Source organism: Mustela putorius, unplaced genomic scaffold, assembly GCF_011764305.1.
Source record: "Mustela putorius furo isolate JIRA1106 unplaced genomic scaffold, ASM1176430v1.1 tig00003863_pilon_pilon_pilon, whole genome shotgun sequence".
Lineage (NCBI taxonomy): Eukaryota > Metazoa > Chordata > Mammalia > Carnivora > Mustelidae > Mustela > Mustela putorius.
Genome location: NW_025422015.1, coordinates 25,894,181 through 25,912,374, shown reverse-complemented (window position 1 = coordinate 25,912,374; position 18,194 = coordinate 25,894,181). Strand labels below are relative to the sequence as shown.

Here is an 18,194-nt window from a genome sequence, read left to right as displayed (position 1 = left end):
CTCCTGTAGCGCACAGCCGTCCTTAGGTATTAGCTAGGAATTACATACAGATCATGAAAATGGTTTTGCCATGGGGCGCCTGGGTGGCTCAGTGGGTTAAAGCCTCTGCCTTTGGCTCAGGTCATGATCCCAGGGTCCTGGGATAGAGCCCCACATCAGGCTCCCTGCTCAGCAGGGAGCCTGCTTCCTCCTCTCTCTCTGCCTGCCTCTCTCCCTACTTGTGATCTCTGTCAAATAAATAAATAAAATCTTTTAAAAAAATGGTTTTGCCCTAATTTTTCATGTTAGAAAATGTTTAAAATCAGGATAATATAATAATAAATAGAAACTTAGATCACAAAATAGTTTACCCCACTTTGTATTACATACAAATTCCTGACACATATTCCTAATCAGACTTGATACTTTTTTCACTGTTACATGGTAAATATATTTTTATACCATTTTGAGATAAGCAAAACAATGCAAGGTGCAATAATTCAGTTAGTCCATGGAAAGGTTAGGATTTTCATTTAAATTCTGCATATTTAAGCAGAGGACAATGTCCAGAGGACCATATGTGCATTTGCTAATTCTCAATAATAATTTTCGTAAGTTGCACATATACTCTCAGGCAGTTTTCAAAGATGATTATTTTAATTCAATTGCTACTTATCACAAAGCTAATTATTTATTTATTTTTATTAATTATTTTTATTAACATATAGTGTATTACATGCTCCAGGGATACAGGTCTGTGAATCATCAGGTTTACACACTTCACAGCACTCACAATAGCACAGACCTTCCTGATGTTCATAACCCAACCACTCTCTCCATAACAAAGCTAATCACTTCTTGATAACTTTCTGTTATCTTTTCTCCCTTATCTTATCTATAAACTTTCTGTTTCTTTTCTCCTCCAATTATTTTCTGATATTAATTTTGTTTTTTGAGAAAATTTAGGGGAAATAGAAACTTCAAATACCTGATGTGGAAGAGGACTCTGGACTCTTCCTTCTACCCTAAAGGGCAAGAACTAAGATGAATTGGTCAATTTCAATTACAATGAAATAGATTTCAACTCAAAACAAAGAAAACCTTTAAACAGAGCTAGGTTGTGACAGAATTGGCTAATGCAAATGAACTTAAAGGTCAGTCACTGGTAATGTTCTAAACATCTGATCATTTGGGGGTTTTGTCATAAGGAGGATTCAAGCAATGATTCAATTTGATTCAATTAAATGATTTTTATGGCATTTTCATTCTAAAAGTCTGCAGTTCTATGAACTCAGTAGTAATCACAGGACTATTTCTTCTTCTCAACACAAGACTTAGTCCTTCGTAATCTTGGACATCCTTTGTGTTTGTATAGTTGTGTAATTTCTTTAGCATAAATTTATTTATTTATTTTTTAAAAAGATTTATTTATTTATTTGGGGGTGGGTAGGGAGAGAGGAAGAGGGAGAAACCCAGGCAGAGTCTGGGCTGAGTGCAGAGCCTCATACAAGACTCAATCCCACAACCCTCAGATCATGACCATAGCCTAAACCAAGAGTCAGGAGCTCAACCGACTGTACCACCCAGATGCCCCTCTTTAACATGAACTTAGAGGGCAGAATGGAACCTCGGTCAGAGTTCATATATATCAAGTTAGAGGTAGGGCTGAGGTCAATTTTTCTTTACTACTTATTAATTTAGTATGAAGTCATGTATCTGTTAGTATATTGGGTGAGAACAACAAACTGATCTATAATAATTAAAAGATGGAAGTATTTTAACAGTCATATTTGTCCTGGGGATTCTTTTCGAAAGAACTAAATGTATATGTAGCAGAACTTGAGATAATCAAATACTAACCTCCTTCATTTTTTCCAGTTCATTCTGTAAAGCTTGCTTTGCAATCTCGACTTCTATAAGCTGTTGCCTCAGTTTTTCATTTTCGTCTTCTGTTGTTGTTCGCTTTTCTTCCACATTTTCCAATTCGTGGTGAAGTCTGACAGATACATCCTTTGCAACCTAAGTTAAAGTGTTTTAACAGTAATATATAATTAAAGACAATAAAATAGTGAACTAAAGTTACATTCACATTAAAACTACTAAGAGCCATAAATAAATAAATAAATAAAACTATTAAGAGTTGATATACAAATTGTTTCTGCCATATACCAGTATGCTTTATATATAAGTCATTCACATAGATAAATGATTTAACCATCACAACAAACCCATAATATAGGGACTATTACTATTCCTACTTTACAAATGAGAAAATGGAGTCTCAGAGATGTGAAGTAATATGCTCAAGGTCACACAGCTAACAAGTGGTCAGGTAGTCTGGCTCTCCGCTCTGTTCCCTAAACCTCTACACTACACCACGTAACAGATGTTCAACTGTGATTCATCATGCCTAAAGAAATGTCACGTATCTCTTCTGATTCTACAACAACATTATATATTTCTGTTATTACTCATTTTCAAGACTAGAAAACGAAGTTTTCACAGGTGAAGTGTGAGGATTGAATTCTGATCCTATGAAATATGAAATCCTAGGAAATCTATCAGTCCTTGAGATTAAGTTTTGTTTTGCTTTAACTACAGTGTACATTTTTGCCTTTGCTTTGGTGTGGTATTATATAGTGGCTCAGGACATAGATTACGGTTTTCTACTGGGTGGGGAGACAGCCTGGCCACCTATTAGCCAATTCCCAGGGCTGGGGACTGGGCACTTTACTATGAAAATGTTCAGCTTCCATACAAGATGATGTTAGTAATAATTCCAAACTCATAGGCCCCCTCCCCCCCTTTTTTTTGTCTTCTACTAACATTTAGAGAGATAACTCACTATTAATATATAAGAATGCTTGCCACAGTGCCTGGTGCATAGTGAGCACTCAACAAATGTTAGGAAAAGAAAAAAATAATAATACAATGACTTCCATTAAGTGTTTTCTCACAGCTTTCTTTAAAACAAATATAGGATAATGACACTTGATTTTCATATCTTGAGGAAGTTAAAAATAATAAAAATTATGTTTGGTTGTCCAAGGTTATGAAGATAACATTGGTTTGCATTGTCAGTGAATCTGCCTACAGTCAAACTGAACCGAACAGGCCACACCTACTTAAAAAACGTATTTCAAGGTTAAAATTCCCACACTGGGGGAAATTCTAAAGGAAGAGCTTCACATTAAGAATGAGGTTCTTTCATTTACTGCACTCGCTCTTTACTTCTCCACAAGGGACGGCAATTTGAGCAGATCTTCTTTCATGGAGTTAGCAAAGTACAGAAAGGAAGGAGTCCTGGAAGAAGGTTAGGGTGACTCGCAGCAAGAAACCCTAACTCTAATATCTTTCCAACGCTGTTCTGGTCTTCAATTCCTCTCCCTTCAGGAGTCTTCATCGCGCTGCTCTTGACTGGCTGATTTCACCTGGCCTTTGCTCGGAAGACAGCCTCTGGAGGCCAGATCTACCAACGCCAGAGTCTGCGCTTTGCCAAGCCCGCGTTTCTGCCGGGTGAGGCGCCCTCCTCCCACCATCTCTGGAGGAGTCACCATTACTCCCAGGAAAGCCCACTAACCTCGCTTTCCTCAAGGCCTTCCACGCACACTAGACCCTTCAGACCCACTGGTCTGTTCTTCCCTTTCTCCTGCCCCGAAGCCTGCCTGGTATTTCGTGGTTAGCGCTGCGAAACTCCGTGTCTTTGCTAATGACCAGTAAAGGCCTTTCCTCGCAAAGAGGTCTCACCTGCCGTCCCTGCCCCGTGCCTCCCGCCCCCCGCCCCCCAACCCAAGCCCGGGTGCTGCAGACCTTGAGATCCTGCTCCAGGCTGCGCAACAGCTCCCCGTCGATTTCCCCAGTCTGTGCGTAGCGGAGCCTTTTGCGCTCGGCTTTGCGGAGGCGGTACTGCAGGATCCGGCAGTTTTTGTTGGCTCTCTCCAACTCGTGGCGCATTTCCTGCAGTTGACAGGCATCCTCCTCGAAGAAAGTGTCCCTCATCTCGTCCATCTCGGTCCTCAGCTCATCAATCTCGTTCTGAGGCGGTGACAGGCCGTGGGTCAAAATTAACCTTGCCCCCTGCCACCCGGACATGCACCGTACATACCCCATGCCAACTCCAAATTCTCAGTTTTATTGGCCCCTCTCCATGAGACAGGAGTGACAGAGCTGAATGAAGAAGAAATTAGAAAAATGGGCCTTCTTTGGGCCTTCTCGCACTCTCCTACTCTACCTCTCTGCATGAAAAAGTGGGACAAACCATGATAATTAGAGAACGAAGGCCCAAATTTGGATTTAAATTAAAACCCGAGGCTACTAATCTTAGGCCGTTTTAAACCTGGAAAAGGCCAAGGAGCCGCCCCCCCCCCCCTCTTGTTTCTTCTTCCCTTCCCTTTTTAAGGCTCCCTAACAGGTTAACAGACTCTCACCCTCGCGGGACACGCCCTAATCCTCCGAGACCCACACCTCCCCTCCCCCACGGGACTACCCCCCACCCTTCTCACCTTGAGAGTCTCGTTTTCCTCTCGCAGTTTCTCCATTTCCTCCTGCATTTCTTCCTGCTCCTGGAGCTGCTGCGGGTGCGGCTGCGGCGAAGGAGGCGCCGCCTGCATGCCCCCTCCACTCGCGCTGCCCTCAGCGCTCTGCTGGGGGCCCTCCGCTGCCGCCGCCATTGGGGAGACTGAAGGGATTGCGAGAGGCTCGCAGATGGCAGGGGCGCCAGCGACCGGGGAGCTGCGGCTGCTGCCGCCGCCGTTCTTAGTGTGCATCTGAGCCGCGGCCGCCGCCGCGGCCGCCCGCTCTTTCTTGAGGTGGAACTGGATGAGCTCAGACTGCAGACATCCTTCCTTCCAGTAGCTCCCTCCGCCACCGCTCCCGCTTCCCACAACACCGCTTCCGGAGTTTCTGCTGCCGGGGCCTGGGGTTTTGCCCGCAGAGGATGGTGAAGGGGAGGCCCCCTCCCCGCCGCTGCTGCCCCTCTGCTGAGCGCGTACGCCTTTCCCTCGCCAGCCCCTGGGCGGCGGCGGCGGCTGCGGAGCGCCCCCCTCCCTTTCCCCGGAGCCACCGCCGGCTCCTCCTCCTTCCCCACCCCCTCCTCCTCCTTCCCCGAGCGGAGGGGGTTCCCCGAGTTTAGCGGACACCGGCTCTAGCTCCCGGGATGGCTCCTCCGACGGGCCAGGCCTCCTGCCGCCCACGGGGGCCAGGGTCGCCGCAGGGGCCGCTTCAGCACCAGCCGCGAGATGGACAGCTCCCGGCGCGGCCCCTTTGGGCGCCAGGGGCGCAGCCTTCTCCGCCCCGCCTCCGCCTCCTCGGGCGCTGATCGGAGGCACCGAGCGGCTCCCGGTCTTGTTGCCCTGCTGCTGCTGCTGCAGCTGCTGCTGTCGAACAGAATTGAGTTTAGTGCCGGCCCCCACGGGGGACCGGGTGGTCGCGGTTGTCTGTCGGACCGAATTGTCCCTTAGTCTGGCAGGTGATTGAGCACGCTGCTGTTTTCTGCTGCTGCCCTCTGGGTGCAGTCGAGCCTCAGTGGCAGAAGTGGCTGCAGAAGCTGTGGCTGTGGCGGGGGCAGCGCCCCCCATCGGTGGCTGACTCATAGCGGTCTGGAAAGAATCTACCAGATGAGATTAGAGTGGTTCATCACCAGATCATTCTTTTCCCTTCTCAAATCCGCCAACCTTCCTTTCTAATCTGAGACAGAAACAAAAGAAGGGAAGCACACAACACGTCTGCATTGTTACGGAGCAAAGGGTGATTTCCCCGTAAAAGAGAAGCCCTAGAAAATCATGAAATTTGTAAAGCACTTAACAGAAGCCTTGAATTTAGGAAGAGGATGCAGAAGAGTCTATTTTCATTTTGTTGAGGGAGGCACCATCTCCAACTCACTCCATCTCAGTAAAACGATGATGATGGGAAAGCAGCTGAACCTAAAATTCTCACGGTAGCAGGTTCTGGCAATGGTGAGATATGGATCAGAAAGGAATTGATGGGAAGGGAGAATTTAAAAAAAAAGAAAAAAGAAAAAGATGAGGGGATAAAGTCAGGAAGAAGCTTCAGAAGGAAAAGAAGTCCACATGGTAGAGTTGAATACCCTGCTTTTTCAACTTTGATTTTCCTCCTTATTGAATCCACATTTTAAAACCTAGTTGAGTAGAGAACATTTTATTTAATTACTATTCTCAAAGAAAGGAAAGCGGTTATGATGTAGGTTCCTACAGGAATTTTGCTGTGGATACATTTCGCAGATAGGTCTGACTCTTATTGTTGTTCTTGGTTAGAGAAATTCACCCATTTTCTTTTAGACTGGAACTAAGACAAAAAGTAATGAGTGATTTTTAAATCAACTTCATTTTAAGAAAGTAATGGCATTCAGGATCATCTAGATGGTTTAGTTATTAGTAACCCTAAAAGTATTCTTCTTTAAGCTTTGGTAAACAATTTTTAAAATACTTTTGGAAAAGTTTATTACTAGCCCTGCACAATGTCTTAAGTTACACGTGATGACTTCTACATTTATCAGAATTTTATAGTTCTTGTGAGTCATTTTAGTTTTAAGTGTAATTGCCAGATAGAAGATATTTTCATTCTTAAACATCTTATTACATGGTATATATCACAGGTAAAGTTTATATCATAGGTAAAGTTGTACTTTTAAAGTGCCGGATTCCTTCTATAGAGCCAAATTCTGAGACAGAATGACCCTCCAGCCAAGAAACATGGTGCATCTTTACTCATGGTGGCAAGACAAACCTCTATTGTGTATTTTTTCCAAGATAAATCCATCACTAGCTTTTAAAATCTGGAAAATAGCAAGCCATTGCCTCCTGGGTTCTTTTGCCTAGTGATCCAGCTACCTGGTCGACTGTCAGTTTGGTGCTTTTTCCTTAGAGCTACCATCTCTCTTTAAAGCACCAAAAGGGGTATGACTAGGCAGAAAGTTCTGCTAAAAAAAAAGAAAAAAAGAAAAAAATCCTCCTACTAGGAGACGAGATGCTTGCCAGTTATTTTACTAGCATGATTCCTGTTATTGTCCATTTTAAGTATCATAACTTAGTGAACATGCAGCAATTCCTCATTTTATGAAGAAATATTACTGGAAGTTTCCTTCTGCCCCTGACTTTCTCCTTTGGGATCTCCCCCAACAGTTTAAAAAATAATGACGAACAAAGAAGTCACTAAGGGGAAAAAAGTTACCACCAACTTATTTTCTACACGTTCTTCAGAGCCACATCCTCCTAGAATGTCTGGCCTAGTTCAACGGCATGGGTCATACTAATGCGGACCACCTAACCAAGCTATATTGCCAATGCAACCTTATTTTTGTTTTTGAATTAGGCATAATCACTTAGGAGCTGAGAGTCCCCTGACAACGTTTAAATTCGGCTCCCAGACAGCTCTAACCCAGGAGAAAGCTCAGGAACTCGGCTCCCACATCAAAGGTACCATGCTGTCACGTGATTCTCACAAAGTGACAAGATGCTGTGCCTCTTCAAGGCTTCCCCCGTGGAAATCGCCAACCAAGCAACCCCGGATGGGCACAAACCAACAATTTTAATCTCAAATTTTATCTGCCCACTGACCCACCCCATCTCTCATCCCCATCCCTTTAGAAATCCAGAACTGCTCACTTCTCTGCAGACGCGATGTTTCGAAGTTGGATCAACAGCGTTTTCCTTCTGATCCTCCGGCGACCTCAGGGTTTATTTTTACGTCTTTTAAAGACAAGGAAAGTTTAACTTCGTAGAATTATGTGCCACTTTTTGGCTGAGCACGACTTTGGGCCCTCTCGCCTTAGTTCCACACCCACTCGATTTCTCCAGACAATGGCGTTAACGTGCAGGCTCGGCGGCCCCCAGAGCCGGTTACTTCCCGGGGTCCGCGACTCGGCTGAGCTGCGTCTCCAAGCCGGCGAACACGCGAGGTACCAAGCGGTGCCAGACGCTCCTCAGGAAGTGCACTGATATTCATGAGCTGACCTCACCGGACTGGGCAGGGGAGAGGGCGGGACTGCAAGGGAGGATAGGGTAGAAGTAACCAAAGAGAGGCTACTTTCATAGGGAAGAGAAGAAGGCGGGGACGGGCCGGGGTGGGGGTAGGAGCGGGTGACAGGGGAGGTGGCTAGAAGACAAAAAGGCCGGAGCCACACCCGAGATGGAAGATCTGTAGCTGCGCTCCAAGTCCTTGCTTCGCTCCCATATCCTGTACTTGGCAGAGGATTCCAAAACCGCTCGAAATCGGATGCGCTGGTTTTCTGCAAGCTTTGTCCTGGGCGGATCAATCTCCATCAATTATTCACTTGAGCTATTTTCTCTGGGAGGCGTATTCGAACAGCCTTCCCGGGCGTGACTGACGTCTCCTGATGCAGCTGCGAGGAGCTGGCAGGCGGCTGCTGGGAGTTCTCTTTGTTCGCTCACTTTAATTCTCGTACAGCCCTCCACGCGGCACCCTCCCCACCCCCAGCCCGGGCGGAGTCACAGACGTTGCTTCCCGGAGCAGATAATGGTTGCCAGACCCACCGTCCCACAGACAAAAGGCTCTTGAGCTGCCACCACCAATTTAGTGCAAGCCTAATAAATATCGGTTTACAGAGATCGTTTACAGCGGGGTTGCCCTTGGTTTACACTCTTCTCTCCTTTATTAAATCCTCGTTTCTGTTGTGCATACAAGAAGCAATTGCTAGAATCCATAATCTTTATAGTAGTGCATATGGTGAACAGAAATCATCGAGTGTATTTATAAAATAGGAGATTAAAGGAATTCGGGGAAGAAAGGAAGGAATTCAGAATATATGTCTTTACAATGTACACTAATCTATTCTGTTCCACAATAGTATTTTTAAAATCGGACTGGAAAATTATTTTTCCTTCCGGTGTTTTTTGGGGAGGAGGGGTTGGTATGGAGGTCTCCCTTGCACCTCAAAGAATTCCTTGGTGAACTTGAAGATGAGAATAAAAGTAAACACTGCTTTAGAAAAAGCATTTTTTGCTCTAATTTTGTTCTAATTTATTCATTAATATGTGGTTTTGTAGGTACAAAGGAGGTCAATATATTATTTTTTATGCTAACATGAATTTTAATGTAAGAGATTTTATTTTCTGAGTGTAATATCTTGCATTAAAAATGAAATAAAAACAATTTAAGAGTAGTTTGCATACAAGCAACATAATTACAGCAAAATAAAAAGCTGTTTAAGTCCTGGTGATTAGTAGCTCCAGCAATCTATAGGACAAAACATTCATGTATTCATTTGGTCTAGAATAGATAAATGCCTATTTTATGCCTGACACTGTCCAAGGTGCTAAGTATGCAAATATAAAACAAATACTTCCTGTCTGGGAGGGTCAGGCATACTGAAGAGAATCAGATAATTTCCACATAATCCTTTTCCTACTTTTTAAAAGTGGAAATGTGGTATCTGTGACCTCTATAATGAATAGCTCAGACCTCAACAAGGCTGCAAAAATAAGGGGCGGGGGGAAGCAAAGTAAAATATAATCACAACTTATTTGGAATTTATATTAGACAACTTGTCATTATGCACTCAAACTGAGAAATACCAAGATCCATAGGTCTCATTCAATCAAAGTGGATAAATTGGATAAAAAAATTTTTTTCAGATTAATCCTTACAAATAAAATAATGATATTATAAACATAGTCTATAAACACAAAATGTACCTCGTCCTGCTTCTCTAAGAGCTTGTACTCTGTTCAGTCATCTATATTTCAGGTTTTGTTCCTAAGGCAGTTATTATTTATTTCAGTGTAATTAGTAACTTTAAAAGTCTTATAAAAAACCAAGAATTTATTATCATGCATGCTTCAATCAAGTAGTCACTGTGCTTAAATGTGTCACTTCATAATTTAGTATTATGCAATGTCAAATTTGAAGACTAATAAAGAATAAGAATAAGCAATATTAAGATGCTCCTCTACTCGTGCCATGAGAACTTTTGAACTCAAAATTATTCTTTTATTTGCTAGTTAAGATTATATTTACTCAATAAGACAAACCCCAAAGATAATTATTCAAAGATTTTATCAGAATTTGTCAGTATTATTTTTGCTGTGTCTCAGAAGCAGACAGACAAAGTGGCCTTTTAATTCTGTAATAATGAATTGCTTGTTCTGTGGCATAGTATGGGGTGCATCTTCAATCAAAAGAAGTCGGCTGAAGTCTCAGTTCCAAAGTCCTTAAATACATAGCTTAAAATATCTACCCTTTGGTTCTCAAGACTTTAACTGTATAAAGGTATCTTTATATAGCTTTACAATTTGCAAGACCATTTTACTTTGTATGCTTAAAATACTGTGAAGTAGATACTATTTTCTCCACTTAAAACATGGAATAACTTAGTTTGAGGTGGTAAGTGACTTATTTAAGTTAAATTTCAGAATCAGAACTTGAACTTTGGTCCTTTCTTATATCCAGTCTGCTTTTTATATTCTTCCTACATACCTCTTTTTCATACCAGGACTTAAAAAAAAAAAAATAAAAAAAAAAGAAAATCAAGGCTGATTTTGTACCTGTATCCTACCTAGGCTGATCTTTTGACATAAGAACAGACTGTCTACATTTGGAAGCATCATTATCAACTCAAACTCCATATGAAAATGTTCTCTCTTGTCCAACTGGTATCGAGTTTTACCTTCTTTTCCTTTTAGTGAAGAAAAACTATATTCTATATTGATTTTTAAATGAAATCATCATTTGATACATCTTCTCACTAAACATTGGTTTCTTTATTGCTTAATCTGCTTCCTTCTATATCCATTTTTTTCTTTCAAAATATTTCTTAGACTTATCTTTTTTATTTTCTGTGTAATCAATACCAAAATCCAGACCATTGTGAATTCCTCCTATATTAAATAGATTCTTTCCACCACACCCATACTGCCTAATGCTGCCAATTTACACTTCTTTTAGGCAAAAAATTTCCTCATGTCACTCTGCTTACCATCACGGGATCATGTTCAAACTCTTCTTCTAGACTTCAAAGAATTGCCCTGCCCCCACCCTATACCAAAATGTGCTTTCTAATGCTTCACCACACATACTTCCTTCCTACCTGTACTTATTGTCTCTTTACCCCTTAAGTATCTAGGGCTCATTCTCTTTGTGTATTATTTTTCTTGCTGTTTTCCATACGTAGCATGTCTGTCTTCCTCTCCTATTCAAAAGCTACCCTTAATGGGGCAGCTGGGTGGTTCAGTTCCTTGACAGTCTGCCTTCAGCTCAGGTCATGATCCCAGGATCCTGGGATAGAGACCGAGAACAAGCTCCCTGTTTAGTGGGGAGTCTGCTGACCCGTCCTCCCTACTCCCTCTCCCCCTTATGACCCCCTCTCATTCTCCCTCTCCTCCCGGCTCATGCCCTTCCCATCTCTCTCAAACAAATAAATAAAAAACAAAAAAGCTACCCTTAAGGCTCACCTTAAGTCTCAAATTCTTCTATCATGTGAACTTAGGCATGTTATTTAAACTTTCTGAGCCTCTGTATTTTTCCGCTCAGTCATTCATTCATTTATCTATATATTTAACATATATTGTTGAGTTTATATACCTAATTTGTGATGATGATTATTATAAAATGGTGAAGCTAATTCTTATTACAGTGCATGGGACATGTGCTAATCATAACAAATTTTAAGTGACAATTACTATGTGCCTGGCCCTGTAAGGTACCAGTAAATGTTAATTCTTACTGTCATTTTTCATATTTTAGGAATATTATTACATTAGTTTATCCAAATTCTCTAGAACAAATTTCTATAGAATCATTTCCATAGAACTAATAAATAATGTCACACTGTTAGAAATGCTTGGTTAGTCTTGAATTATTTTATAATTGTTCATCCCAAGCTAATGTGCTACTTCAAATTAAAAATTAATTGTAAATATGATAGATATTTTCAAATGACGTTCCCGTATCTCTCATTATCTCTAGCAGGTAGTTAGTCAGCATAGGGCTGGAATGTCACTGGTAGACTTCAAGTGACAGAGAAAACCTGATACTCTCAGACCCATCTTCTGTTTGTAGAGAGGAACTTAGCTTGGAGATTTGCCATGGTCTTGACCTTTACTGACATATGTATGCAGTCACAAGCCACGTTTGTTCTCTGGATTACATTTCAGATAATGATTTATGAATCATAGACTCCTTGGGTTGTAAACATCATTACTCATCTTTTTATGTCTATGCAGACTACCCAAACCATATTATACATTGTCTTTTGCCTAATTTTTATGCTACAATTTCTCAAAGTAAATGTATGTATGTTGTAACTTAGCACTGTGACCAAAAACTAGTTGTTAATTCATATGTTGGATTCCGGCTGCTTTATGATTGGCAGAAATTACTAGTGTACTATGAAGGCTTTAGCTACTCATGCATTTACTGTTGTGTACGTTTGCAGTTAGGTAGTACATAGTCCAAATTCTCTTGGACTGCTTCTATAAATGCTCATGAATATTTACCCTTGGTATTTCAAGCCAATGTCTAGGCCCTCACCATAAGCAAAATTCTGTAAGATATTTGATTTCAACTTAGTCCCATTTCAATCTTAATGTTAGTGGAAATTTTTAACAAGTCTATAGTTATTATGTAAATGCTATATATATTTAAGATTACCATTAAATTCCCCCTAATGTAAAAATTGTTGTTTTAATAACCCTTTATCTCACCTCTAAATCCTCCTTCATCAATAAATAACTGACCTAATACAAGTATAGTAGGCTAATTCTCATTATGTCAGACCAACAAGAATGGCATCCCAAGTTACCAGGCACTTCACTAGGAAATTTTAGCATAAGTTTTCAAGTTCTAACTCTTACCTTCCCCCATCCTGTCTTAAAAAATTATATTAGGGTCCCTCTCTGCATAGAACATAATCAGGAGGGAGACAAACCATAAGAGACTCTTAAGCTCACAAAACAAACTGAGGGTTACTGGGGGTGGGGGTAAGGAGAGGGTGTCTGGGATATGGACATTGGGGAGGGTATGTGCTATGGTGAGTGCTGTGAAGTGTGTAAACCTGACGATTCACAGACCTGTACCCCTCAGACAAATAATACATTATATGTTAATAAAAAAAATTTTTTTAAAGGAACATAATCAAGCAAAGATTCTACTAATGGTAAATGGATCTGCTCATTTTTTATATTTTTATATGCCTGTGTATTTGTTAAATAAGCTGCAAAAGTAATATTTAATATTTAGTTGATCCAGTTATAGAAAAATAAGTAAAATACCGCCTATACTTTATATTCGAGTATCCTGTTTTCTCTTGATGTTCTTAAATATCAGTGAGGTTTTTTTTCAATGTCTAGTCACTATTTGGATACTAAAATATGGTATGTAAAGATCAAGGTGCTCTTTTTTTTTTTTTTTTAAAGATTTTATTTACTCATTAGAGATAGAGCAGCAAGAGGCAGAGAAAAAGAATATGAGCAGACTCTGCACTGAGCACAGAGCCGGATATGGGGCTTCATCCTCGACCTTCAGATCATGACTTGAATAGAAACTAAGAGGTGCGTGCTCAACCGAGTAGCCCCCTAAGTTCCCCCAGGATACTCTTATCTGATGATCCTAGGTTACTTTGACTTGATTTGTTCTTCACTCAGTGATATTTATTGCATGTAAATGTTCACTCAGACATACTCAATTTAAGATAATTTGAAGAGGGCTTATTTACAATTTATGATGTGTAGATTGGATATAGGAAAAACCACAATGGATACTTCAATAACTTAGGGTTAAATACCAGACAGGAGATTATCAGCACACTTTGTAAAAACAATAACAACAACAGCAACAAAAACAGAGACACCATTGGTAATAGTATTAAAAAGATGAGAAGACAGAGTGGTCATTGGAACCCGGGAAAATAAATTTGTGTAGAGCAGGCTACTTGAGAACAGAGCTTTTCTATTGGCTGACATAATCAGCTCAAGATGACCTCACTGTCTTGCCTGCCTCTGGTCTCCTGCTGGGCTTCTCCTTAGGCTTTTCCAATTAAATCCAGAGGCCTTAGGAGGTATTTGATGAGATCCACTCAAGCCAACTTCTTGGTTGGAGAACAAATTTGAAGGAGTCAAATATAAGATATTTAGCACAGAGTGAAGTAAGGCAGACAAAAATGCATACCATATAATTTCATTTGTATATGGCATCTAAAAAACAAAACAAACAAACAAAACAAATTGAGTCATAAATACAGAGAAGGAACTGGTGTTTGCCAGAGGGGAGGGGGTGACAGAATAGGAAAAATAGGTGAAGGAGATTAAGACGTACACACTTCTAGTTGTAAAATAAAAAGTCACAGGAGTGAAAAGTAGAGCATTGGGAATATAGTCAATGATCTTGTGATAATTTTGTATGGGAACAGATGGTAACTATACTTATCATGGTGAGCATTCTGTCATGCATGTAATTGTTGAATCAATATGTTGTACACAGGAAAGGAATCTAAGGTTATATGTCAGCTATGCCTTAATGAAAATAAAGATATTGTTCACAAAAAATGTGATCAATGTGATCAATAACTCAAAGACTTTAAAATTACGATGTTTCTCACAAACTTGTATTTTTCATGTATGACAGATCTTAAAATTCCTATTTTCAGAAAAAAACATACATTTTGAGATATTTCTTTCAATACTGGTAATGAATATTCTCTATGGGCATTTCATCAGATTGCACATTAATCAATTTGAAGGGCTTATCATTTTTATGACATGAATTTTACCTCTATATTAACATGGTATATCTTTTTATTCAATTAGTTTGTCTTTCTGAAGACAATTTTTTTGTCTTCAATAATTTTTCCTTCCTGAATAATTTTTTTTGTTGTTTTCCCAAAGAGCTTTCACATCTTTTGTTAGATTCATTCCAAGTACTTGATATTTTTATGTTGTTGTTAAAAGTGTCTTCTTTTTAAGCATATTTTTAAAATGTTTTTGTTTAAATTCCAGATAGTTAACATACATTGTAGTGTTAGTTTCAAGTGTACAATATGGTGATTCAACACATCCATACATACCCAGGTGCTCATCACAAGTTCTCCTTAGTCCCCATCACCTATGTAACCCATGCCTCCACCCTCTTCCAGTCTGGTAATCATCAGTTTATTCTCTATAGTTAAGGGTCTCTTTATTGGTTTGGCTCTCTCTCTTCCTCTTTTTTTTAACCTTTGCTCATTTGTTTTGTTTCTTAAGTTCCACATATGAGTGAAATCACATGGTATTTGTCTTTCTCTGATTGAATTATCTCATTTAGCATAACACTCTCTAGTTCCATTGATAAGCATATGTTTTAATTGCGTGTTGTTAATGTACAGAATGGCAATGGACTTGTATATAATTTTTTTATAGAATCATTTTCTAAGTAGATAAAATTATATCATGTAAAAATAGTAATGTTAATTTTTTTCCTTCCAATTATTTTGCCTTAAGTTAATTTTTCTCATCTTGTAATACTGCCTAGGACTTGTGGTACAATAGTGAATAGAAAGAGTAATAATGGGATATTATTAAATTAAGAATAAAGGAAAACATTCTCATCTCGATATAGTATATCCACAAAAATTATCTATAGCAAACAGCATATTTGATGATTTATTAAAAACGCTTCATTTGAGAAATTAGAACAAAGACATGAAAGACTACTATTTGTATTCAATATTCTAATAGAGATTCTACAGTAACAGTAAAATAAAAATTTAGTTTAAGAATTGCAATGGATTGGTGCGTGGGTGGCTCAGTCAGTTGAGTGTCTGCCTCCTGATTTTGGCTCAGGTCATCATTTCAGAGGGGTGAGACCAAGCCCCATGTTAGGCTTCACACTCAGCTCAGGTCTGCTTGAGATTCTCTCTCTTCTCCTTTCCCCCCTCACCTCTCACATTCTCTCTCTCTCTAAAATAAATCAATAAGTCTTAAAAAAAAAAAAAAAAAGGATTACAGGGACCTGGGTGGCTCGGTTAGTTAAGCATCTGCCTTCAGGTCAGGTTATAACCCCAGGATCCTGGGATTGAGGCCCATATTGGGCTCTATGCTTGAGGGCAGGGGTGGGGGTCAGTTTCTCCCTGTCACTCTACCTCTATGTTCTCTCTCTCTCTCAAATAACTAAAAAATCTTAAAAAAGGAATTGCAAGAGGAGTAAAAATAATAATCATTGTAGATGATATGATTATTGATATTATTTTTGACCCCCAAGCTGTCTTAAAGAATGCAGATAAATTATTGATACTAGAGTTAAGAAAGATTGTTGTGTGATAAAAGAATCAATTTATAATCCATGTCATTATACCAATAACAAACAGAAAACATTATTTAAAGGGATATGTATTATTATAACTACAAAATAGATTATGTGTTAATAAATCAAATAAGAAATGTAGAATACTTTTTTGAAGAAAATGATAAACCCTTTTTCAGAAAAATTGGATAAGTCCTAAGTCAGCTAATAGATTGACATTAATAAATGTTTATAGGAGGATTCAGTATCTTAAAATTTTTTTATAATGGATTAATAGAGAATTAATAGCTTATTATAGTCCAGAGATTGCCAATCAAAATGCCAAAATTTAATTTTGAAAATTAGCAACTTGATTCCTATATGTGAAGTGTCAGGGTTAGGATTAACTATGATACAATGAGTTTTCCCTATGAGATATTAATATTTAAACCTTAATACTTAGTATATTATTGGCTCAGGGAGAGAGAAACTAGAGAAACAGAGTTGATAAGTAACAGAAGTGGCAAAGTCAGCAGGAAGATGATGGATTATTCAATAAACGATATTAAGACAAATGACAAAGTCTATGGAAACAAAATAAATTGGATCACAGTATTGGCTCATAAAGAGAAACCACCTGGCAATGAATTTATGACTTGAATATGAAAGGCAAAACCTTAACACCTTAAAAAGAAAGTTTAGGAAACTATATTCTTTCAGTCTGGGATAAAGAAGGATAAAAAATAAGATTCAAAAAGTGCATAACACAAATAGAAAGATTAGTACATTAGACTTTATTAAACATAAGAATTTCTGTTCATCAAAAGATAATGTGAAAAAAGTTAAAAGGTAAGTCACGAGAGTTTCAAATATATGACAACAAAAGATTAACATCCAGAATATCTTAAGGTGCTCCTCCAAATCAATAAGAAAAAGATTGATAGCTTAACAGGAAAAAAATGGTCAAAAAATGGTCAAAAAAGCAATTACAGAAGACCAATGTGAAGCACCCATAAACATAGAAAATACACTCAACCTTATTAATAAAAAAGGAAATATAAATAAATGTACTTGGTCTACCATATCATACCCACCATTTTTTCTTTTTTTTTTAATTTTTAATTTTTTTATTAACATACACTGTATTATTAGTCCCAGGGGCACAGGTCTGTGAATCGCCAGGTTTACACTTCATAGCACTCACCATAGCACATACCTTCCCTGTGTCCATAACACAACCACCCCTCCCCCCAGCAACCCTCAGTTTGTTTTGTGAGTCTAAGAGTCTCTTATGGTTTGTCTCCCTCTTGATCCCATCTTGATTCATTTTTTCCTTTCCTATCCCCCAAACCCCCCACATTGCCTCTCAGCTTCCTCATATTTGGAAGGTCATATGATAATTGTCTTTCTCCGATTGACTTATTTCACTCAGCCTAATACCCTCTAGTTCCATCCACATTGTCGCAAATGGCAAGATTTCATTTCTTTTGATGGCTGTATAGTATTCCATTGTGTATATATACCACTTCTTCTTTATCCATTCATCTGTTGATGGACATCTAGGTTCTTTCCATAGTTTGGCTATTGTGGACATTGCTCCTATAAACATTCAGGTGGACGTGCCCCTTCGGATCACCACATTTGTATCTTTAGGGTAAATACCCAGCAGTGTGATTGCGAGGTCATAGAGTAGCTCTATTTTCAACTTTTTGAGGAATCTCCATGCTGTTTTCCAGAGTGGCCGCACTAGCTTGCATTCCCACCAACAATGTAGGAGGGTTCCCCTTTCTCTGCATCCTCGCCAGCATTTGTCATTTCCTGACTTGTTAATTTTAGCCATTCTGACTGGTGTGAGGTGATATCTCATTGTGGTTTTGATTTGTAATTCCCTGATGCCGAGTGATGTGGAGCACTTTTTCATGTATCTGTTGGCCATCTGGATGTCTTCTTTGCAGAAACGTCTGTTCATGTCCTCTGCCCATTTCTTG

At 39.5% G+C, this 18,194-nt stretch overlaps 1 protein-coding gene across 8 annotated transcripts in view; it reads right to left on the bottom strand.

Annotated features, from left to right (window-relative positions):
* SOGA3 (SOGA family member 3) overlaps positions 1-8,376 on the bottom strand; it is a 68,996-nt gene extending 60,620 nt beyond the window's left edge. For 4 of the 8 annotated variants that reach the window (XM_045066383.1, XM_045066390.1, XM_045066387.1 and 1 more), the window contains exons 1-4: positions 7,602-8,375; positions 4,482-5,587; positions 3,790-4,014; positions 1,840-1,998 (exon numbers count right to left, since the gene is read on the bottom strand). In XM_045066383.1, the coding sequence (XP_044922318.1) occupies positions 1,840-1,998; positions 3,790-4,014; positions 4,482-5,570 (1,473 nt within the window). In that variant the 5' untranslated portion in view covers positions 5,571-5,587; positions 7,602-8,375. Of the gene's footprint in view, positions 1-1,839; positions 1,999-3,789; positions 4,015-4,481; positions 5,665-7,601 lie in introns of all 8 variants that reach the window. The other 4 variants (XM_045066385.1, XM_045066386.1, XM_045066388.1 and 1 more) reach the window with 2 other exon arrangements.
* Positions 8,377-18,194: the final 9,818 nt, after the last annotated feature.